At 53.0% G+C, this 17,613-nt stretch overlaps 3 protein-coding genes across 3 annotated transcripts; 2 read left to right on the top strand and 1 right to left on the bottom strand.

Annotated features, from left to right (window-relative positions):
• Nucleotides 1-4,510: 4,510 nt before the first annotated feature.
• On the top strand, nucleotides 4,511-5,778 carry BZA05DRAFT_449412 (polygalacturonase; the record flags this gene model as incomplete). Its single annotated transcript, XM_051487356.1, has 4 exons — nucleotides 4,511-4,888; nucleotides 4,950-5,240; nucleotides 5,299-5,398; nucleotides 5,456-5,778. 4 exons carry the CDS (start codon nucleotides 4,511-4,513, stop codon nucleotides 5,776-5,778), a joined length of 1,092 nt encoding a protein of 363 aa, XP_051334887.1.
• A 2,321-nt stretch (nucleotides 5,779-8,099) lies between these two features.
• Nucleotides 8,100-11,423, top strand: BZA05DRAFT_449410 (ankyrin repeat-containing domain protein; the record flags this gene model as incomplete). Its single annotated transcript, XM_051487355.1, has 5 exons — nucleotides 8,100-8,416; nucleotides 8,477-8,702; nucleotides 8,761-8,820; nucleotides 8,883-11,073; nucleotides 11,257-11,423. The coding sequence occupies 5 exons, from the start codon at nucleotides 8,100-8,102 to the stop codon at nucleotides 11,421-11,423; spliced, it is 2,961 nt and encodes a 986-aa protein (XP_051334886.1).
• A 2,226-nt stretch (nucleotides 11,424-13,649) lies between these two features.
• Nucleotides 13,650-14,767, bottom strand: BZA05DRAFT_464252 (uncharacterized protein; the record flags this gene model as incomplete). The annotated part of the gene is made up of 3 exons (XM_051487734.1): nucleotides 14,419-14,767; nucleotides 13,929-14,354; nucleotides 13,650-13,876 (listed from the first exon to the last, which is right to left on the bottom strand). The coding sequence occupies exons 1-3, from the start codon at nucleotides 14,657-14,659 to the stop codon at nucleotides 13,650-13,652; spliced, it is 894 nt and encodes a 297-aa protein (XP_051334885.1). The 5' UTR covers nucleotides 14,660-14,767.
• Between the last annotated feature and the right edge of the window lie 2,846 nt (nucleotides 14,768-17,613).

The following is a 17,613-nucleotide window of genomic DNA, read 5'->3' as shown; positions in this document are numbered from 1 at the left end:
GCCCACCCGTTCGTATATCACGACTCGGCGCAAGACGTCGTCGCGAAACTCGCCTTCAGAAGCTTCTCAGTGTAGTGAAGGGGCATCCATCACACAGGAGATTCTCCATAAAAGAGAAGCTCCTGGTACATAAAACCTCTGCCCTACTCCGAGTCTCTGATCTCAAAATTGTTGTCTATCGTGAGATTTCCAATTTCTTTGTACTCACGTTCCTTTGCGATCTGTGGTCTCTTTTAACACTCTCGATTATCGAAATATGTGCTCAGAATTCGCCCCAAGAAATAATCGTTCTGCAGGTTGCCTTGATAGTACCTCCAGTAGGTACCTTTCGGTCAGCCGGCGGTAATTGGCGTGTCGCAGTGAGCGCGGATGCCTACGTGCCCGTCTGGCGGGACGCCGTGTTTTTCAAATTTCCGGGGTTAGCGCAGAGCTGGTGAATATGAGTGATATCAAAAGCACTCGAGTGCATGGACTGGAATCAAATTCCCCACCGCTCCGGCCCCGACGAGAAGCATTATAATCAACAGTCTCACCGTTTATCAATCCATCCATATCTCTTTATCCCTGTTGTGACACAGTTTATGGCTTTCTGGCACTTTTCATCGAGATCTACTCCTGAGAGTGTAAAAAAAAAGAAGACAGAAAAGTTGAATTTTATGAGAGTCTATACATTTATATTCTTTCCTGGCAATCATTAAGTGTCCTTTTCGTTGTGGTGAGTAGTACAGAATTTTATTGCCGTTATTTTCGGTCCCCTCCGACGGGGCAGAAGTCAGTGTGGTGGATGTAAGTGGGGAAATGCTTCATCATACGAACCTGCCGACGACAACAACAGTTGAATGTCTAGCGGCACGTAGGTTACTCTTGCTACAGATTAAGTAGCGAATGCTTCAAACTGCCGTCTAAATGAGACCGTAATTCAAGTACACATCATAATCATGATTGTAACGCATGGCGAGTGAGATTGGATGAAGCGGTGTGCACAGGCTCACATTTCCGGTGTGGTATAACAGGGTTTCACACGGCGCGACATTGGATGGTTTAATAGTACATGTGATTTCTTGTGTATGTACAGGTTAAGACACGACCGGCTTTGAGTTCTCGCCTCCTGTCAGTTATGGCTCCCCGGAGGGGGGCGCATTTTACTGCCTACGAGATCACTTTGTCTGCCAGATGGGTGTTTGGGGTGTAGTTGAAGCTGGTAGGCTCGCCGGTGGTGACGAACAAGTGAGGTTCGTGCACATGACTGGGTCATGTCTCTGTAGTCCGTGGAGATGCGCCCCTCCGCCCGCCCCTCCGCCCGCCGCTTGCCCCCTGAAATTTCTGTCGTGACGCCCAATCCTTCACCTCTACCAGAGCGCGAGCTGCGGCTGCACGCTCTGCATCGTGGCCTGTTGGAAGTAGTTTCCCGGCTTTCGAGTGCACATTTGTCTACACTACCGACTACCCTGTTGGTCCATTGTCGGCTTATGGTTCGTCTGTCCACACGTTCACGCCCGGCGGTGCCCCAATCCCTTAGCCTTTTCTCTCGGCCTACGCAGCGCCCGCTCGTCATTTCGTGGTGTTAGCAGACTGAAGAAAGCGTATTTTATGGGTTGTATAGGACTTAGGCTCATACCTCCAAATCCTCGTACACCTGTCGACCTCCGAATTCCGCGTCCATTTATCATCCTCTTCCACTGTCCATCATCGTTTCTGTCTCCATCAAAGTTCGTCTACCTATATAGAGGCCCCAGAATACATATACCTTCTTAGGCCTCGTAGTTGCGGAAGTACAGCTGCCCACCGAAGATATCGAGCTGGTCTAGCAAGTTGATGTCTGCCCGCCAGGCATACGATAGAGGTGTAATGGGGACAGAAATCGAGCGATTCGTACAAAGTGCGGCAACGGCGATTCGGGAGGAGTACATGTGTAATCCGGATCTGAGCCAGTAGTTGATTAACCTCGAAGGGGGCCATTAGTACCAGGATTCCTGAATCCAGAGTTCGTAGTACCCGAGAATATCCACCTAAAAGGCCGGGGGAAGTTATCTCCCGGTCCCGCCTCACCTACCTCCCAGAAGTCAGATGTCTCCAACCGTGCCCGAGGGAATGCGTTCAACTTCAAATACACACTCACTATTATTTCCTCGGGGAATAGGTACTGACGGCCGGGAGAAAGTCGGCGCTCTCCCGTATTCTTGGTAGCCGTTGGAACTCTGGCTAGCGCTCGTCTTCATGGAATATCTCTCGTATCCGCTCCCCCTACACTCTAGCAGCATGAACTGTTGTCGTCCGAACTCCCTGCAAGTCTCCAAGATCCCATCCAAGTCGGCGGGTCCGCCGTTATACTGCCGTTCCGACGCACGATCCACCACCACCCTGGGCAGCAGGCGGATTCGTAGTACATAAGGCCGGTCTCGCAACAGGTGTTACCGATAGAGTAGGTATAGCAGTGCCGGCATCGCGGTGTCGAGCGGAAGCAGTTGCTTCTTTTTTGAAAAAAGTACGTGTTAGCCGTAGAATCGTCCCATACGCCCATAGCTACACCATTACTCCCACTTTGTTGCTCAGCAATCCAGACACTTTAAAAGAAACAGGGACCAGGTCGGAGGGAATGAGGACAGGACTTGTGGACGATTTAACTGAGGCTTTCGGTAGATAGCGCGAGTGAGCGTTTTCGATGGGGCACAGGCCGCATGGAAGCTCGAGGGAACATTCCCGGAGCTTGCCGTTGCAACGCGAACGTTGGAACCCAGCATCCGCTAGTGCCAAAATCATGTGCACGCCAGCAAACCTAACCCAGCTGCACTCCAGATGACGTAGAGAACACGCCGGCGACAAATGGGCCTATGTTGCCCGCCGCAGATCATGACCACGCACACGGCGAATCGGCGGTGTTTCACTTAGGAGCAATCAATTGCGTGCTCCGTAAGGAATGAACAAGCTTTGTACCTTGGGTACCACTCGGATGATGACTATGGAGTCGTGTTGCTGAAGTGGGACGATGTTTTCGGCGGTGTGCTGGTGGGTTATGTAGGGCTGTAAGTGCCAGGTGTCCCCCGGTTTCTGTTAGTGCCGGGTATGCACAACAGGCGTGTTGTAAGTCGGTATTTCAGCGAGGCGCGGCCCCCAGTCCCGCCATATACGCCGACGGACAGGGAAACGCGTCGGATATGTACTGATTCCTGGATGCTCAACGGCTAGCAATTATTGGTAGCACAGCACTAACAACCGTTTTGTTGAGCATGTCGCCATCGTGCACGTTCCTTGGGGCGTTCTAACCCCACCGTTTCGGAGCTTAGGGCGGAGGGGGAGGCGGAGCAAGTTGATCGCTGCGTGGAGTCTGTATTACGGCTGCAGGCGAGAAGGCCGTGAAACACCATAGGGTGAAACAAAGCTTGATTACGTGATTAGTCAGACAACAGTTGGTAAACACTGTCCTTCTTAACGAGCGGTGCCCTGGAGGTCTATCCATGTAGTAACACGTAAGATATTTCTATAGTAGACATTCCACCATTTCGTCTCAGCATTGAGGTCACTTTGGTAATAGGGGAAGGACCCGGGTTTGCTTTTGTTCCGTCACGAATCGTTACTATGTTCAGGTGTTGGGGGCCGACTCAGTCCGACTCCGAGTCCGATCCACTCGCTGCGTATAATTAGAGACCCATAACCCACATGGTCGGATCTATCCGAAACTACCGCCTCAATCAATTTATAAAGCTTGTCGAATGGCCACCTGCAACTTTATGGATTCGGGACTAGATAGGCCGTGGAAGAGGAGAGACAGACGTATGATATTGTCGTGGCAGATATGGCCGAAGAGACAACGATGATGAAGATGCCCCGCCTCCCGGATCGCTAGCAAAGGTTCAAAGTATGATATGTATGCGCGAGCAGCCTCGGGGTATGTACGGCGAGTACGGATGAATGAAATTACGGTATGCAGACGACACTCAATAGGCTGGAAGCATGAGAAAGATCCATATGAAGGAGAATAGAACATCTGTGAGAACAGAATACCGAATACGCAAGCGGGCCATATTCGACGTTGGGGTCGGCTATCGGCACCGGCATACCGGCACCGGGATGCAGGATGCGTGGACCGGGGGTAACTCTACCGCTGGTTAATCTCTCCGGGACCGTGCACTCACCAGGCCGCGTGTGACGACGCTCCTCCACGAGGGGCCCCGGTCCCGTCTCACGGAAGTTCGGCAGCTCCTGTTCACTACTGAAGTCTCGGGCACACTTGCACCTCTCGCAGAAACATGAGGCCGAAGGCCGGTGGTCACTTGTAATTTCGAAGTACCGCAGTGCCCAGCCTAAATCGTCCGGCTAAGAAGTCGTGCCATGGCCACCACTCGCGATGCTATGGTATAAAACGACGAGTTTTCCGTCATCGGTAGTATTCAGTTCCTCAGCTTGCTCGGTTTACATTCACTCTCTTCTTACATTCACATTCCTTCGCCCCAGCTACTCCTACACTCTTTTTTGCCGGTCAAAAACTTTCGTTCAACAAACAGTCATCATCATGCGCTTCACTCTCGCCTCCATCGCTGCCATCTTGCAGTTCACTGCTGTCCTGGCGGCTCCAGCTGATCTCCAGAAGCGTGCTTCTTGTACGCTCACCAGCTTCAGCAACCTTGACACGGTCAAGTCCAGCTGCACTACCATCACCATCGGTAACCTGGCTGTCCCGGCTGGAAAGACGCTGGACCTCACGGACTTGGACAGCGGCACGAAGGTCATCTTCGACGGCACCGTGACTTTCGGATACAAGGAATGGGAGGGTCCTTTGGTCTCCATCAGCGGAACCAAGATCACCGTTACCGGTAGCTCCGGCAACCTCCTCAACGGTGGCGGTGCCTCGTGGTGGGACGGTAAGGGTAGCAACGGCGGCAAGACGAAGGTAAGTTCTCGCTCAGATTCGGCCAAATATTTGAACCCAATGATCTAACCATTTCTATTAGCCCAAGTTCTTCTACGCCCACAAGATGATTTCTTCCACCATCACCGGAATTAACATCAAGAACACGCCCGTCCAGTGCTTCAGCATCAACAACTCCGAGAACTTGACTATCGACTCGGTCAGCATCGACAACACCGACGGAGACGTCACCGACGGCGGCCACAACACTGACGCTTTCGACGTCGGCTCGTCCACCGGTATCATCATCAACAAGGCCACGGTCTACAACCAGGACGACTGCCTGGCGATCAACAGCGGTGAAGATATCACTTTCTCCAACGGCTACTGCTCTGTAAGCAACTCCGCACGATCGTGTCATTGATTCGACTCTCTAACGTGATTTTATCCAGGGCGGTCACGGTGTCTCCATTGGATCCGTCGGTGGTCGCAGCGACAACGTCGTCAAGGGCGTTACCGTCTCCGACACGACAATTATCGACTCTGAGAACGGTAAGTCCCACCACTACACCACGGAAAACCCATCATACTGACATACCTTGCTACCAGGTGTTCGCATCAAGACCGTCTACGACGCGACCGGCTCTGTCTCGGACGTCACCTACTCGGGCATCACCCTGAAGAACATCACCAAGTACGGTATTGTCATCGAGCAGGACTACGAGAACGGCTCGCCCACTGGCACTCCTACCAGCGGAGTTCCCATCAGCGGCCTCACCCTTAAGAACGTCAAAGGCTCGGTCACCTCCAGCGGTACCGACATCTACGTCCTCTGCGCCTCGTGCTCCGACTTCACCTGGTCGGGCGTCTCGGTCACCGGAGGAAAGACCTCCACCAAGTGTGAGGGTGTTCCGTCCGGCGCTAGCTGTTAAGCGGTTGCGGTTGGGAGACGACTTGTGCGGTAGTTAGTTCTGTGTTAGACGGTGTGCTCGGCGGGGCGGGTGGATGGACTTTGGTGGTGCGGGGAGTACGTTGGTGGTATATAAAATAGGATGAGGAATATATTATTCTTCTTCCACAGTCGTACACGACATTTGCACCTTGAACTTGTTTCAGCAGCTTCTGGAGTACACGTGATAATTGTTGCGATTCTTGGGCGGAACGATGGAGCGACGGAACTTCATTGGTTGTCACTCGTGCAGAATATGCGGGCAGATTGGTCATGTTGGTAATACGCGCGCGTCCAGCCGCTGCCGCCTCCTCCATCGACACCACCTCCACGGCGGGAACGGAAACGGACGGGACCGCCAACCCCGCACCAACCGAAGAAGCTAGCGAGAGCCAAACCCCCCACCCCGACGCCTGAGCAATCTGAGCATAGGGAATTGGAGTCCGACTCCGTAAGACCTAAACCACTAACATCTGCCGGGTCCGCAGCGTCTCCACCTCGCGATACTGAGACGGATGAGGGACGGAAGAAGGTTGAGAGGAAACGGAAGGGGAAAGCGGAGAAGAGAGGGACAGGACATGGAAGAGAGTGAAGCGTCCCGTCGTGGGCTGATATTGCTCGCGGTAGGGGCGGCGTACATGTGACCGTCTTCATCGGCGGGAGCAAGATCTCCAGGCCGCAAAAGGCACGCAAACACCACAAAAAGGATTTGGAAAACCTTCAAACGAAGGGACAGAGGGCAGGTGGGAAGAGCGGGCGAGTCAGCCCGTAGGGTAGAGAGGAGAGGTGGGAAGGGGCGGGCGGGCATGCAGGCCCATTTCAGTCTTTACCGTGTATTTACTTTTTTGGGACAGGCCGGGGCGGGGGCTGGGAAAGCCACATCGGGCCGCTCGATGCAAGTCGGGTTGGACAGTGGCGTGGAAACGGGGGGGGGGGGGTGGACGGGGTGATATTGCCATGATCTATATAGGTCGCATGCAATTATTGAATAAACAAAAAATAAATACGCGCGCGTCTTGGAAATCCTGTTTATTCTCATACTTGCTTCCTCCTCACGTAGATTTTGTAGTGAATCGGTAAGGGAACCGAAGATGTCCGAAATCGCGGAGAAAATGTGACCGATGAGGCGCTGGTCTGTGATCTGCTCTATAGCACCTTGTAGAGGCTTGCGATGCCTAATGAGACAAGCGCAGTAGTCGGAAATCTTATCGTTGGTGCCGGGTCTGAGATTGCGAAAGGCTCGCGCCAGGTGGAGACGGCCAGCCTTGAATGCCGAATTATCGTACTGTTGCCTAAGAACTTGCCAAATTTCGGCAGGATCCATGATGCTCTCTATCCGCTCTCTGAGGCTCTCAGTGAGGGAGAACCGTAGGATAGTCCTAGCTTGCGCTGCTCTGGATTCGATTGGAGGAGTAGATCTTGGGCAGCCGCAGTCTGCCGATTGGGAGGCTCTCGCTCATTGCCTAGGACAATATTGAAGATCTTCAGCGATGTGAGAACCGCGGTGACATCGCTTTTTTTCCAGCTGAGATAGTTGACCTTATTCAGCTTCTCGAAGGTGCCGTGTGGGGACTTGTAGTACGAAGCAGACATTTCGGTGGTCATTGATCGAGAGCGGTACCGGTGGAAAGGAAGATGACGGGCCGGAGCCGCTTACAACATGAATATGAAGGGGCCGGAGCCGGTGCCGCTTATCGATGTGAATATAGGCTGGAGCCGCTTAAATGAATATGAAGGGGCCGGAGCCGGTACCGCTGATGATGTGAATATGGGGCCGCGGCCGGTGCCGGTGCCACTGGTAAAGATGAGGATAAGGGGGGCCGGAGCCGGAGTAGTTCTCTGTATGTAGCTAGTAGTATCGCTGGGCCGGGCTCATAACCTGTTAAAAATATGAGTGAGATTGTTAGGTTGCTTCTTCTGCTTCTGTCTGGTATGTCTAGCTGGTCGTCCGCTGTGTTTTGCGAATAAGTCAAGCAACCTAATAATCTCACTCATATTTTTAACAATAGTCATGATAGCCAACCCGTGTGACGAAAAATGATTCGGCGCGGCGTTTAAATTCACGTACCTAGTCTGTTGCGTCATTGATAGGAAAGCCTATCCCCCTGGCCTTGGCTCTAAAGCCCCTGTAAAATTAAGCCAGCCAGGCGCTGCAGTAAGCGACGATGATTCGTTCCCCGCAGCTGTGGGGACAACGCATCACACCATACACGCAAACGGCAGCGCTCGCTCCTTGCAAAACCTTTAATATCATCATGCTTTCCCTCGCTCGGCGAAAGCTCGCCCTTCAGGCCAATAATCAGTATGACATCCTTCCGAATCTCCAACATCCCGAAAGAACTAGATGAAGACGACCTCGGAGAGCTTCTCGGCGGCGATTCGGAGGTGGCTTCATTCGCCCCGGCGACAAATGCCATCGATGCTCCCAGGAAGCGCGTGGCTTTGGTCAGCTTCGGGAAAGTACCCGAGGGATTCGAGCAGACGCCCTGCCCGTCGATCAAGATTCCGAAGGAAATATTGAAGAAAGCCGGGATTAAGGGGAAAAGGGTGGATTTACAGGTTGATTGTGGGTTTTTGGGACTTACGCCGCTGAACTGGGAGAAGGGAGAAATTGTCATGGAGTAAGTTAACTGTACTTATCTTCTTTCTTTTGGTTTCTTACGCATCGCGGGGGAGAATAGTGTTGTGGCGGTGACGGGATTGGGGGGTCACGCTTTCGGATCTTGGAAAGCGAAGAAGGCGGACTATATGTGGCTTTGCGATTCGCTGCCGGAGGATGTTTCCGGACTAAGAGTCATGACATACGGCTTCAGCTCGGGACTAGTCGGAAGCACTAGCTTTGCGGGCATCGGTACCTATGCGCAGGAGCTTTTGGAAGAGCTGAAGGGCGCGAGAGACCATGATGCTGTGGGTCGTCCCGTATCTTTCTTCTGTGAATAATGAGATTGATATTGGGCATAACTAGATCAAACAACGCCCGCTGGTATTCATCGCGCACAGCCTCGGAGGTCTGGTTGTTAAGCAGGTACGTTCGTCCCCTAGGCCCCAACCCCGGTCGTGGCTGGTAGCTCCAACTGACAACTATAGCTGCTGGTGGAGGCCGCACGAGGCGATGATCGAAGTCAAGCAGTCTTCAATTCCACGCTTGGCCTTTTATCGTATGGAGTTCCGAACCGTGGTCTTTCGGTGGAGAGTTTGGTTCCGATGGTGCATGGACAGCCGAACGAGGACCTGGTGCGCGCGCTGAAACCAGAATCTCATTTTCTCGAAATGCTGCATCGGGATTTTTGCACGCACTTCCGCTTCCGCGATTCGAAAATCGTTTCCTTCTACGAAAACCTGCTGTCCCCTACTGCCGAGAAGCAATCGGATGGCTCCTGGAAGATGACCGGAAAGCCGCAAGTGCTGGTGACCCGGTCTTCCGCCACAGGCAGTCGCCCAGAAGAACCCGCCTACCACGACCTTCCAATCCACGCGACTCACTCGGAGATGGTCAAGTTCAGCAGTGAGGTGGATAGGGAATACACCATCGCTCGGGACAAGATCAAGCAATTCCGTGACGAAGCACCAATCATCATCTCCAAACGTTTCCATTCGGGGGTCCCCCTTGGGTTCTCGATCACCGAGGAAGAGCACCTCCTTCAAAACAAAAGTGGGTGGAGTTCGCTGCACCTTGCTGCCCATAAGGGGAGTTTGGAAGTAGTTGAGAAGCTGCTGGAAGACGGTGCGGATATCGAAAAAAAGGGCAACAAGAATGAGACTGCACTTTCCGTCGCCGTGGCAGCTGGGAACAGGCCAGTCGTTAAACTCCTCCTGGACAAGGGCGCCAACATTCACGCGAAAAACTTCACTGGATCAACTGCTTTGTACTACGCCAGCGAAAGCGGGCAGGAAGCTATAGTGGAACTTTTGCTGGACCGAGGCGCCGATATCAAAGTCATCATTCGGGGCCAGTGGACGTGTTTACACCGTGCGGCGGGGGTGGGAAAGGAGCGGACCGTCCGACTGCTACTGGATCGGGGGGCCGGGATGGAGGCGACGAATAGCGATCTCTACACGCCATTACATTCCGCAGCTGATTGCGGGTTCGACCGTTGTGTGAAGCTGTTATTATCTCGAGGAGCGAACATCGAGGCGAGCGCCACTGATGGTCGTAGGGCGATACATCTTGCCGCGGCCAAGGGAAACGAAGCGATCGTCAGAGAGCTGTTGAAAAGAGGCGCTAATATCGAGGCCAAAACGGTCGATGGGAGAACGGCGATGTATGTGGCAGCCGCGGCGGGCCACCGATCAGTGGTGGCTGTCTTGATGCACGAAGGCTTTGCGATGCCCGATTCGCCTACGAACACACTATGGACGCCTCTGCACGTCGCTGCTCATAACGGCTACGACGGGGTTATAAAAGAGCTCATTGCCGGCAAAGCGAACCTCGAGGTGAAGACTGACGACCAACGTACGCCTCTTCACGCAGCAGCTACCGAAGGGCGAGAAGAAGTGGTGCGCCTGCTCCTTGACCACAAAGCCGACATCGAAGCCAAAAACCAGTACTGGGCGACTCCGTTACACTTCGCCGCCAAGAATGCTCACGAGCCCGTGGTACAACTCCTTCTTGACCGCGGAGCAGAAGTGGATTCCAAAATGAACAACCGCGAAACCCCGCTGATCGAGGCGACAAGAGCGGGGAACGAGGTTATGGTACGCATCCTGCTAGACCACGGCGCAAACATCGATGCAAAATGCGAGACCTACCGCCCCCTACTGACAGCGACCGGTTCGCCACAAGGCCTCTTGATGAATACAGGAGAGAACATGGCCCCCATCCACATCGCCTGCATGATAGGAAAAGAAGCACTGGCCAAGCTCCTCCTCGAGCGCGGCGCAAGCATCGAGTCCATATGCGATACCTATACACCTTTGCATATCGCGGCGGGAAACGGGAATGACCCAATTGTAAGACTTCTACTCAGTCATAAGGCGAACATCGATTCCCGGGCACACTGGCAACAAAGACCGCTGCATCTGGCGGCTTCTCAGGGGCGGCATAAGACGGTTATAATATTATTGGATCACGGCGCAGATATCGAGGCTAAGGTCACCAGCCTATGGACTCCGTTACATATGGGCGCGAAGTTTGGCCACATCGATGTGGTGCGAGTGTTGCTCGAAAGAGGAGCGAATGTTAGAGCTGCGGATCGGCTTTGGAGGGAACCACTTCGGCTCGCAAAAAGCGAGGGTCACGTGGAGGTTGCGAAACTTTTGCAGGAGTACGGCGCTTGGGGTTGGTGGTAAACGCTTCTATTTGCTTTATTGCCCACGTCTCGGATGCGAATGTCATGATATATCACTCAATCGCTTAGTCAGTCATGCTGTTGTAATATCTCACTCGGTACTTCGGTCTCACTCTCTGAATTGACAATAGCGGTCCTCTTTCATGCAAAAGTGGTCACTGACCCGGATTAAGAATCGGCGGTACGAGACCAGGCAGCCCCCGAAAAAGACCCCGACCAGCTCCCCGCCAAAGCGCCAAAGAAGCCTGCCGCCCGCTTCTACCAGCTGAAGACAGGGCACGCCATCACGGCGGTGTACCTGAAGTGGATTAAGAAGCGGGATGATGACCATTGCTGGTGATGCGACAGACCTACCAAGCAGTCCCGGGAGCACCTATTCCGCACATCGATCATACAAACTCCGGCAGGCAAGAGCTAAACCCCGAAACGAACGCCACAAGCTCGATCAGTACCAAAGGTTTGCCATAGTCTAGATACCTAGGCTACTTGCGAAATAAATTGAAGATCTCTCTCTCTCTCTCTTTTGGCCCAGTGTTCTACATAGACCAGACCCGACCAAATTTGGGTATGGTCTGGTCCCAAAATATTTTAGGCCGACCGGTCTGATCTAGGTATGTAGAACACTGTTTCGATCAGTACCTCGGAACAAAAGGAAAACGTAGTACAAGTTGAATCCCCAAAGCAAATGCTAAGCCCAGCCACTAGCAAAAACGAACCACATTACCTCTATGAGCGCGTATCGAACAGTGGAAGCTCTTCTGTGTTAATTGTCACGCGTTTGTTTCGTTCATCCTTCATGATTATCACTCGTTTGTTCACTGTTGTCACGTGTATGTTTCTTCCTACTTGTCCGACTCTTGGCTTGATTATTCTCTCCTGTTCTAGTCATACTGAAGAGTAACCGCCCCTACATAATACACCTTTCGGCACGTAGAAGCGTAATGACCTACGCCATTGCATTTTGAGCAGTGAGGTGGGGCACGAATTGGAATATTGGGTAATCCGCCCCCATGCTGTTGCCTATAGTATACTTCCTTCTCAGTTCACCCTTGGTCACACGGGAAAGTGGTGGCTCATACTATGCCAGTGCCAGCCATATCTTCCTCCTCGGATTCGGAACCGTGGGCGAGGGCGAGGGTGTTGGGCGACTTGTAGCCTGGAGACGCATTGCTGAAAGAACCCTTGCAAAAGTAGGTACTACATATCCATAAGTTCCTGCCCTTCCTGCAGTGCTCCGACTTCATCATTTTCCATGTGCGGCCGGCGGCGGCGGTGGTCGCGGAAACTTGCGGATACGACGAGTCATGGTTCATGAATAGTGGGAACTACCTACCTTATGTAAGTACCTAGGTAGTTTCGTAAAAGGAAAGGAAGAATCCTACCGACCGAGAGCATGCGGAGTGGGAATAGGTTGGGGTAGGTAATACCTTATCCATTTTTGTGTCGCACATCCGTTGGACCCCGCTGGTAGGTGGCAGAGCGGAGGCGGCTGGTGGTTTATGAAGGTCAACAGCAATCTCCACTCAGAAAAAAAACCCCGCGTGGCCTTGTCGGCTAGGCCACCACCCTCCGCGGAGAGCTCCCTGTTCGACACAGGGAAGAGGGGTTTCCAAGCTACCCGACCCGGGAGTGGTGGTGAAGGCGTTTGTTTTTATTTGGACGCCTCCCCCGCCCCCTCCCTTCTTAGTAGGAAGCTGGGTTCCTTTTTTTTGTTTGATCATTATTGCATGCGGTCTGTTTAGATTATGGCAATGTCTCCCCGTACATCCCCCCGTTTCCACGCCACTGTCCAACTCGACTTTCACCGAGCGGCCTGATGTGGCTTTCCCTGTCCCCCGCGCCGGCCTCACATGTTCAACAGTAAGATAGAGAGAGATCATCGGTTTATTTCGCATACAGCCTACCTATCTAGACTATGGCGAACCGTCGTGCTCCTTTCCTGCCCACATTGGCCGGCCGGGGGGTTGAGACCCCGCTACCAGCCAGCACGATGCGGCGCCGCTTACCAAACAAATAACAGAGGAAATCGCACCAAGAACATATACTACAAATCCTCGTTTCTTACTTCCTCGCACCGGTCACAGACACAGTACCCTCCTGTGCAGTCTTGTTCTGCCCCGATTCACATGTTCAAAGGTCTCAAAATCCACAGATGCTCGAGTGATATCCTGTGCGCCGAACACCCAGTGGGGCCAGCCGACATCTACCCGAATCATCCTAATAACGGCTCCAAAGGGGACGGATGTCTAAAAGAAACCTATAGCTGGTTCTTGGGCAGTCAAATATGCCGAAGGAAACACTTATGGCATGAAGCAAAATTCCCTGTGCCAGGCTTTGGAGCGAATCATTCAATGGCTAGCAATACTATTGTTTTCATTATTACTTAGCGCCTACCGGCGCCGTACAATAGCTATATGAAAAACATCTGTGACAAAACCGCAACAAACAAAACTAGGCAGGTAGAATCCGATCCATCCAAGAAAGCACCATTAAGATTTCCGCCAATCAATCAATCCGCCAGAGCAGCCACAACCCCCGGATCTCTGGTAGCTCAGCTCATCCCCCTCTAGTAGGTGTAGCAGAAGGGCCCGGTCTCGGTCGACATCAACTCCGAGACGACGGTGTCGTCGGTGATGCCGACCATGGGCACCGGATCGGTGATGGTCGCCTCGGTGTCGGCGTCGTTCTGGTAGCGGTTGCCGCTGTACTCGGTCAAGCGCGTGTCGGGATCGGCCTGCTGCCAAGTCCACCAGAGGCGGTCGACGTTGGTGTGGTGGAGAAAGAAGATCGGATCTGTGAATCGTTAGCCTTGTCATCAGAAATATGGGGGGAGAGTGGTAGCTACCGTTGGGAGAGTAGTTGTGCAGCATGTCGCCGCGGACACCGCCGTGCGCAGACCTGTGCGGCCCGTCCTCCATACCCGGTCGGAACAGCGAGTACATGGTGATGGCGAGCGTGGCGTTGACCATGACCGGGTCGGCGTACTCGAGGAACGCGTCGGCGCTGAAGCTGCGCTGCAGGCAGTGGGTGTCGGGAACCTTGACGGTGAGGTCGGCGAGGACGCCGGTAGCGACGCACGTGGTGGTGGCGTCGCCGTCGCCGCCGAAGCCAGTGGAGTCGGTGTTGAAGACCGGCGCCGAGAAGGGGTCGGAGTAGTCGAGACTCCAGTCCCAGTACGTGGCGTGACCCGTGTACCCGCAGTCGCGGAGTGCGTCTTCGTAGGTCTGAACGAAGTACCGGTGCCAGGGGAAGAAGAGGGACACCTCGTGGACTAAATGTGTGGTCAGCTCGTTGAACGGGTAAGCAGATCCCTAAAGGGAACTCGGAAAGCTTACTGGTGGTGTCGAGCTCGCGGTGAACATAGGCAAAGTCGTCGTAAAGAGACATTGTCGAGTTGAGGCGACTGTCCTTGGTGGTGAGACATTGGACGGCTGCGACGTATTCGGACCTCATATCTTCAGTGAGGGACCGCCATTCCTGGCGAACCACGGGGTCCGTGCAGGTGCTGGTGGTCTGGCGCTTGATGGCCAACCCAGCGGTGAGGGTGGAAAGAGAGAGAAGAGCGAAGAACTTCATAGTGAGAGTAGTGAAGGTGAAGGTGAAAGTGAATGGGGAGGTGAAAGTGAAGTGATTATGAGGGAATGTCAAGAGAGGTGATTATGAGAGAATGTTGTACTGTTGTCCGGTGCTGTTGAGCTGGTGAAGAACAATCTCTCGGAGGAGAAATGACGACTCCTTTATACCTTATTCGTCGCCATCATCGTCCGATAACTAGAGTCCACCACTATTCAAAGTCTCCACTGACCTTTCCGTGTATACCGTTCAAGTGCTTCGTGAGGCTGTGCTGAAGCTAGCTGTTGTGCCCGCTGAATCTACTCCACTCAGCCGCCGGCCCACCAAAAGACCGAAAGGAGAACATGGAGTATCCACAAGAGCACTAGGACATCTCGTACTGTAGCGAATGGATATCCACAATGGTGGAGCCAGAACTACCGTCCATTCGCGTTCGGTATTCTCCTTTCACGTACCTGTTCTTCGGTTATCATGCACTTGCGTGTTCAGTTCCAAAAATGGTCACGAACATACATACTTCATCCAGCTGTGTTTCTTAGCTCGTATGATTGCCATAGTACATGCAGAAACATTCGATAGCTATGCGCGGTTACTGTAGGTATTCCAGAACAAGTAGGGTAGCATTCGGAAATCGGACTTTCGGAGGTCTTGCGATGTGCGGGTGATTGTCTGTGAACCTGCCGACCAAGCGGCAGTTTTCCATGCAACAGATGCACACTCACGTAGAACACGGAAAGAAGCCAAAGCCATATCACACAAGTCGAGAAGTACGATGGAGCGCCAACCACTCAAAAGTGCCCAACGTCGGCGGAATCCCCCAGCAGCCGCTAGCTCGTGAACGCCAATAGTCACAGCTGAACGGCATTCTGAGGAAGCGCAGAAACTTCAGCTATGATCAGATCAACTACGGCTACATCGGATAACCATCTTACGTGCCATACGACATCCGGAAGGCCTCAAAAAGAAGGAGCTGAAGAGGAAATATATTCGGTATGTATTAACTCGTGGCGGTACGTACTATCGCGTTAAGCATTCGGCTTGATTCATTGCCCCCATGAAAGATACCACGAATAGATCTGAGAGTCATGGAGCCGAAGTTGTTGGCTATGGTCTGCATGGGAAGCTCCTAGAACTACGCAGTGCCTGATCGCTTGCCGTTCAACTGCCTAGCTCTAGGGAGGAATTGTGCCGAGAGGTGGAGTGTTTACGTACACCATACACCATACTTCTTTGAGGGGAAGTACAAAAGGAGTATTAGGTAGATGTAGAGTATCGTAGAAAGCGGGGATGGATTGGGATAAATACGTATATCGCAGCACCACCTAATCAAGAACGGCAACTTGCCGGGTTTGTCAGAAGGGTCGTCCGATCCACTGGTTTGTACTTACTATGGACAGGATTGACAGGTCTGGACTTCCACTTGCCGTCACTCTTGGTTCGCCAAAGATATCTTCTCAATAGTGGGAAGACACATCCCTACAGGACCAATGGGAACAGACCGAGTGATGATTTGCATACCATCATCCTACCAACTGAACCAAACTACCCCTCAACAGGAAGTCTTGCTATATGAATATGCCGACTCCACAATCCAGCCACGCCACCCGTGGAAACACTTCTGCCGATACAACCGGTGAAGAACTATTCGGGTAATAGAGAATCCTGAAGATGCTGTGGAGCAATCGCGACGGATCGATGGTTCGTGCCCAGCGTACCAGGCTGAATTCCCGATCGCTGCAGGGCTGTCCTGCGGTGAAGGTTCCGTCCTGTAGATGTGCTGAAGCGAAATACATACCAAGGTTTTTCCACCGGGTTGAAGTAACGACGATATATTAATCAATACTCTTTTAGGAAATACGTCTTCATGTACAAACATCCCAAAGGATTCAAGTGGTGGATAGGAGCGGCTACTCCCTTGCGTAGCTCGCCAGTCGGATGTGTTCCGGCGGTTAGTTGTCGGTAATTCTGCAGGCTAATCCCGGCGACGAGGACGCGGCCTGTCCCTGACACTTGCAGGCGTCGTCGACGACACGGCACGGTAGCGCCATGTCGATCTCTGCGCACCGACTGCTATCGTGAGTGCCTGCGTACTTCATAGCTACTCGGGACATACCACAGCTGAGTTGTCGCGGCTTCCTGAGAGTAGGCCGTCTGCTTTTGTGGAAGACTGCCTATAGTCGAGAAAAGGGGCTGTATCCGAAAAATACGAGGTCGTAAGAGAAGAGAAGGCGTATTCGGGCTGATACTTGATTTCATACGACCGTTAGGAACAAAGCGGTCCTGCGAGAATGGCCGCGCTCGGTACCAGTAGAGTCCCGCTTCACGAATTCACGTCATAGTATCGACACTGCTATTCTTCATCCGAGACCGAGCACATTCCATAGGCGGAAATCATGGTTACCATGATTTATGTGACCATGCCATTCCTTGCCAACGACCGCCTTCATATCGCCTTCATATCGCCTTCATATTGCCACAGGGACAAATCCCTCTTCAATTCATCCTACCTGCGCCGCAGAAGACTTTCCACGTGCGGCAAGCTCCGTCTTGTCCACTTCCATTTCCATCATTATCGGCAACAATCACTTCCGCGGCCCATTCCTCCACACACCACCATCCGATCTGGCCGGCGGATACGACGCTATCCATGCTCTGACGTATAGGTGCGTACGCAATCCCCCACCCAGTGCCCATGGTACCTGCACTAGCCGCTCGCCTAAATACAAACATAGGAGCGGCAGTCGAGCGTGCAGGGTTCGGATCTCGGTTAAGAACCACCGGGCCCACCTGAGACACACATCCCATGGCTGCCAGCGGGAGGGGAGAACCAGGAACTGGGGTCGTCGAACCCTTCAACTGCTACTCCCTTGCCCCGGCTTCTGTCAGTTCGACGACGGTACGTCGGTGCCTACGTGCCGGAACTTTCTAGAACGGAGCGGAGGTATGGTGTGGGGGCT

The sequence above is a fragment of the Tricharina praecox genome (genome assembly GCF_024521635.1).
Source record: "Tricharina praecox strain CBS 144465 chromosome Unknown BZA05scaffold_45, whole genome shotgun sequence".
In the NCBI taxonomy this organism is placed as follows: domain Eukaryota; kingdom Fungi; phylum Ascomycota; class Pezizomycetes; order Pezizales; family Pyronemataceae; genus Tricharina; species Tricharina praecox.
The sequence above is the reverse complement of the archived record's forward strand: the minus strand, read 5'-3'. Positions and strand labels throughout refer to the sequence as shown.